The following is a 4,794-nucleotide window of genomic DNA, read 5'->3' as shown; positions in this document are numbered from 1 at the left end:
CTGTGTCATGGCGAGAAAGTGCCGCCATTAAATAAGCACTGCCCCTGCTGCCTTGCAGGGAGGGGAGGGATCCCCAAAGGCTAAGGGAAGGAAACCCTAACAGAGAACCAAGGGTAGGGAGGACTCTTCAGGCATGGTGAAGCCAGCCTCCCTAGGGGAGTAAACCCCAAATAAAAATCCTGGTCCCCCAAGCTTGGGGGTTTGGCGTGGGACTGACCATTCTACCCAGTAAAAGCACCTATTGTTGAGAAGCCTTCAAATCAGAGAGCCGGACTGGAATATGTAAGACGAACTGGCAAGAATAAGGATATGAGAGTAGGAACATGGAACGTATTATCTCTATACAGAACTGGAGCCCTAAGAAACCTTACCGAAGAGTTTAATAAATACAAGCTTGATATTCTTGCATTACAGGAAATTAGGTGGACTGGGAAGGATGTGTTGGAGCAGAAAGACACAGTAATATATTATAGCTGTGGAGAAAAACATGAGTTTGGAACAGGTTTTTTAATAAAGAAGAAGATGAAAAATCTTGTAATGGATTTTAAGGCAATAGATGATAGAACCTGCATTTTAAGAGTTAGGGGAAAGTTCCATAACTACAGCTTGATAACAACCCACGCACCAACAGAGGATAAATCTGAGGAAGAAAAGGATGCTTTCTATGATAAATTGGAGAGGGTTTACGATTCATGCCCCCAATATGATATCAAAATAATGCTTGGAGATTTTAATGCAAAGGTAGGCAGGGAAATCTGGGCTAAACCTGTGATAGGATCTCATAGCCTGCACCATGAGAGTAACAATAATGGAATAAAACTGATTGATTTTGCAAATAGGCATCAAATGATCATAGCAGGCACCTTTTATCCTCACAAAGATATACATAAAGCAACATGGAGAACTCCAGATGGGAGATCAAGTAACCAGATAGACCATGTAATTTTAGATAGTAAACACAAATCAAGCATTTTAGATGTACTTAGTTTTAGGGGAGCAAATGTGGACACAGATCACTACCTGGTGATTGCTAAGATTAAGAACAGAATATCATGTATACACAAAAGGCAAGAAAGTAAAATCACAAAATATGATATATATAAATTGAAGGAAAGAGACAGAAAGAAAACATATCAGCAAAAGATTACTGACAGACTGAAAAACCTGGAAGATGGCGTGAACAACACCAATCCCAATGAAGAGTGGTGTAAAATACGAGATGTAATAATAAAAGTAGCAGATGAGGAAATAGGGGAAATGAAGAAACAAAACCGTAATGAATGGTTTGACGAGGAGTGCAAGGAGATAACCAAGCAGAAAAATGAATCCTACAGAAATATGATACAAAGTTATTTTACAAGAGCAAAGCTAGAAGTATATAGAGAACTGAGAAGGAAGGAAAAGAAAATACATAAGAGAAAGAAAAAAGAGAGTGTGGAAAGTAAAATGAGACAAGTGGAATCATTTAATGGAAAACGAGAGAGTAGAAGATTCTATAGAACTGTCAATGAAATGCGAGGATTCCAAACTGGAGCATATATATGTAAGGATAAAGACGGACGACTGTTAAGTAATGACCAGGATATTTTAATTAGATGGCAGGAACATTTTAATGAACTTTTGAATGAACAAAACCAGAATGGAAGTGGAATGGAGCAAGAACAGAATCAGCATACGGAAGAAGATCAGAATGTAACAAATCCCCAGCTTAATGAACAGGAAAAGCAGGGACCTAGCCTTGAAGAAGTTAAGAGTGCCATTGAGAAGCTGAAAAACAATAGAGCGCCAGGATCTGACAAAATAACAGCAGAGATGATGAAACTTCATGGAAGGGATTTCTTGAGAAGCATTCAAAATCTACTAGATAAAATATGGAAGGATGAAGAAATCCCATCACAATGGGAAGAAGGTATAATATACCCCATATATAAGAAGGGGGATCGCCTACAAACAGAAAACTATAGAGGCATCAGCAAACTTAACACCGGATACAAAATTCTCTCTAATATACTTTTCCGAAGGCTCTCCCCGTATGTAAACAAAATAATAGGTGACTACCAATGTGGCTTTAGAGAGGGAAAATCGACCTCAGACCACATACATACAATTAGACAGATATGCGCAAAGACAAAAGAATTTGGAATAAATACATATCACCTCTATATAGATTTTAAATCTGCGTATGATACCATACGAAGGAACGAGCTGATTGAAGCCATGAGGGAATTCAACATCCCACAGAAATTAGTAAATCTAGTAGAAGAGACTCTAAAAAAAGTGCGATGTAGAGTACAAATAAGAAATCAGCTATCTCAAGAATTCGAAACAAAACAAGGATTGCGTCAAGGAGATGCCCTGTCATGTATGCTATTCAATATTGCACTAGAAAAGGCTGTCAGAGAATCAGGCATAGACACTAGAGGAACTATAATAAACAAGTCAGTGCAAATGATGGCATATGCAGATGATGTGGTTATAATAGCTAGAACAACAAGAGCATTGCGTGAAGCTGTAGCTAATCTCCTTACAGCAGCACAAAAAATGGGGCTTGCAGTAAATGCTGCTAAAACAAAATATATGGAAATAACCAAGGTGCATACTAGTACTACACATCTTGAAGTTAACGGGCTCTCCTTCGAGAGAGTACAGGAATTTAAATATCTTGGTGTGTATATAACAGAAAAAGGAGATTCTCTGACAGAGATTCAACACAGAATAAGTATGGCAAATAGAAGTTACTTTGGACTTGGAAAACATATGAAGTCCCGGTATATCAGAAGGAAAACAAAAGTTAAGCTATACAAAACGTTAATAAGACCTATTTTAATGTATGGATGTGAATCATGGATTATAACTAAGAATGCTGAGACAATGATCGGAAGTTTTGAAAGGAAGATCCTGCGCAGGATCTATGGTCCTATATGTGAAAACGGATTTTGGAGAAGAAGATACAATAATGAACTATATCAACTCTACCAAGATATAGATATTGTCAAGGAAATTAAACTAATACGGTTAAGGTGGCTAGGACATATATACCGAATGCCAGATAACTCGATGTGCAAAAAGATAACGTTTATGCATATGGAGGGCAGGAGAAAAGTAGGAAGACCACCTTTAAGGTGGGTTGATTCGGTAGAAGAGGACCTAAGTATGCTGGGAGTTAGGAGTTGGAGAAGGAAGGCGCTGGATAGAGATGGATGGCGGAAGATTCTGAAGGAGGCCAAGGCCTGTGATGGGCTGTAGTGCCAGAAAAGAAGAAGAATATCGATATCGATAATCGATACGTCGATATCGATAATCCGGTGGAGGCACAAGCTCTTCGGATCCCACTTTAAATTGTAGGTCCAGTCCCGATTTGACTTACAATGCATAACATGGACTTCAAACACAAACTCAATCAATCGATATCGATAATCAATACGTCGATATCGATATTATCGACATCGATATATCTGTATCACTATTATTTGAAGTTTCGGTACTAAAATACATGTTGTTCTGTACATGCATTCCTTTGCACTTGACGGCACTTAGCAACAGCAAACAGTACAAAACAGTACAAGATTCACATTCGCCCTTGCTCGGTTTCACAATCAACTCAAAATCCTGTAGCTCCAAACTATTCCATACTCACATTCACCAGGAAGTCTCTATAGAAATTATAGCCTCTCCCTTTGTTGAGCTTTGATAAGAGAACAGAACGTTTGATAGATGGCAGTGTGGAACTCTCTTCAGAAATCTCTAAGAAATACACTTATTGGTGGTGTATCACTATGTACCTAGGTATTTTAATTTCAAAGAGATTATATTATCCTGGTTTCTTAGGACTTGAACGTAGCAGATTCTTATTTCATTAAGAACGTAATAAATAAGAATATAAAAGTTGAAACTCTCACTCGTATTGCATTGAAATTTACAATTAATAATGACTCAATAAAAAGGTAAAAGGTAAAGTGTTCCCCTGTGCATAGCACCATGCCATGAAGGCATACGAGGGTCACTATTTATATTTTGAGCCTAACAATGAAAAAACAGGAATTTGGCATTGAAAACTGCTTTATTGTTTTTCGAAGTATTCTCCTTTATGGTCAATACACTTTTGCATTCGTTCGAACCATTTGTCAAAGCAGTTTTTCCAATCTTCTTGAGACACCTCCATAATATGGTTTTTGAACGCATCGACGGCGCCTTCCGCCGACGAAAATCGTTGTCCACGCAATTTATTCTTGACATTCAGGAACAAGAAGAAGTCATTGGGTGCCAAATCAGGACTGTACGGCGGATGACCCATCAATTCGATTTTTTGACTGTCCATAAAGTCGGTTGTTAGACGAGATGTGTGACAGCTGGCATTGTCTTGATGAAGAATGATCCGACGGCGTTTGTTTGTTTTCCGTATTTGACCGAAGACCTCTGGCAAACAAATTGTTGTGTACCATTCAGAGTTGACCGTTCTACGTTCCTCTAAAGACACAGTTGCCAGATGACCAGTTTTCCCGAAAAAACAGGCGACCATTTGTTTCGATGTGCTTCGAGCGCGAACAACTTTTGTTGGATTGGGTTCATCTTGAGACACCCATACAGTCGACTGCTGTTTACGTTCCGGCTCATATGCATATATCCATGGTTCGTCACCTGTTACAATCTTATATACGTCTTTTGAAGCACCACGATTGTATTTATTGAGCATTTGTTTGCACCAATTGACGCGAGCGTCTTTTTCAGTTTTTGTCAAATTGTGTGGGATCCAACGAGAACATACCTTTCTCACAGCTAAATGATCATGCAATA

At 38.6% G+C, this 4,794-nt stretch overlaps 1 protein-coding gene across 1 annotated transcript; it reads left to right on the top strand.

Annotated features, from left to right (window-relative positions):
• Positions 1-309: 309 nt before the first annotated feature.
• LOC146002228 (uncharacterized) lies at positions 310-3,246 on the top strand. Its single transcript, XM_083139946.1, has 2 exons — positions 310-1,075; positions 1,364-3,246. Exons 1-2 carry the CDS (start codon positions 310-312, stop codon positions 3,244-3,246), a joined length of 2,649 nt encoding a protein of 882 aa, XP_082996072.1.
• The last annotated feature ends 1,548 nt before the right edge of the window (positions 3,247-4,794 follow it).

The sequence above is a fragment of the Lepisma saccharinum genome, chromosome 18, assembly GCF_977018435.1.
Source record: "Lepisma saccharinum chromosome 18, izLepSacc3.1, whole genome shotgun sequence".
NCBI classification, from domain to species: domain Eukaryota; kingdom Metazoa; phylum Arthropoda; class Insecta; order Zygentoma; family Lepismatidae; genus Lepisma; species Lepisma saccharinum.
The sequence above is the reverse complement of the archived record's forward strand: the minus strand, read 5'-3'. Positions and strand labels throughout refer to the sequence as shown.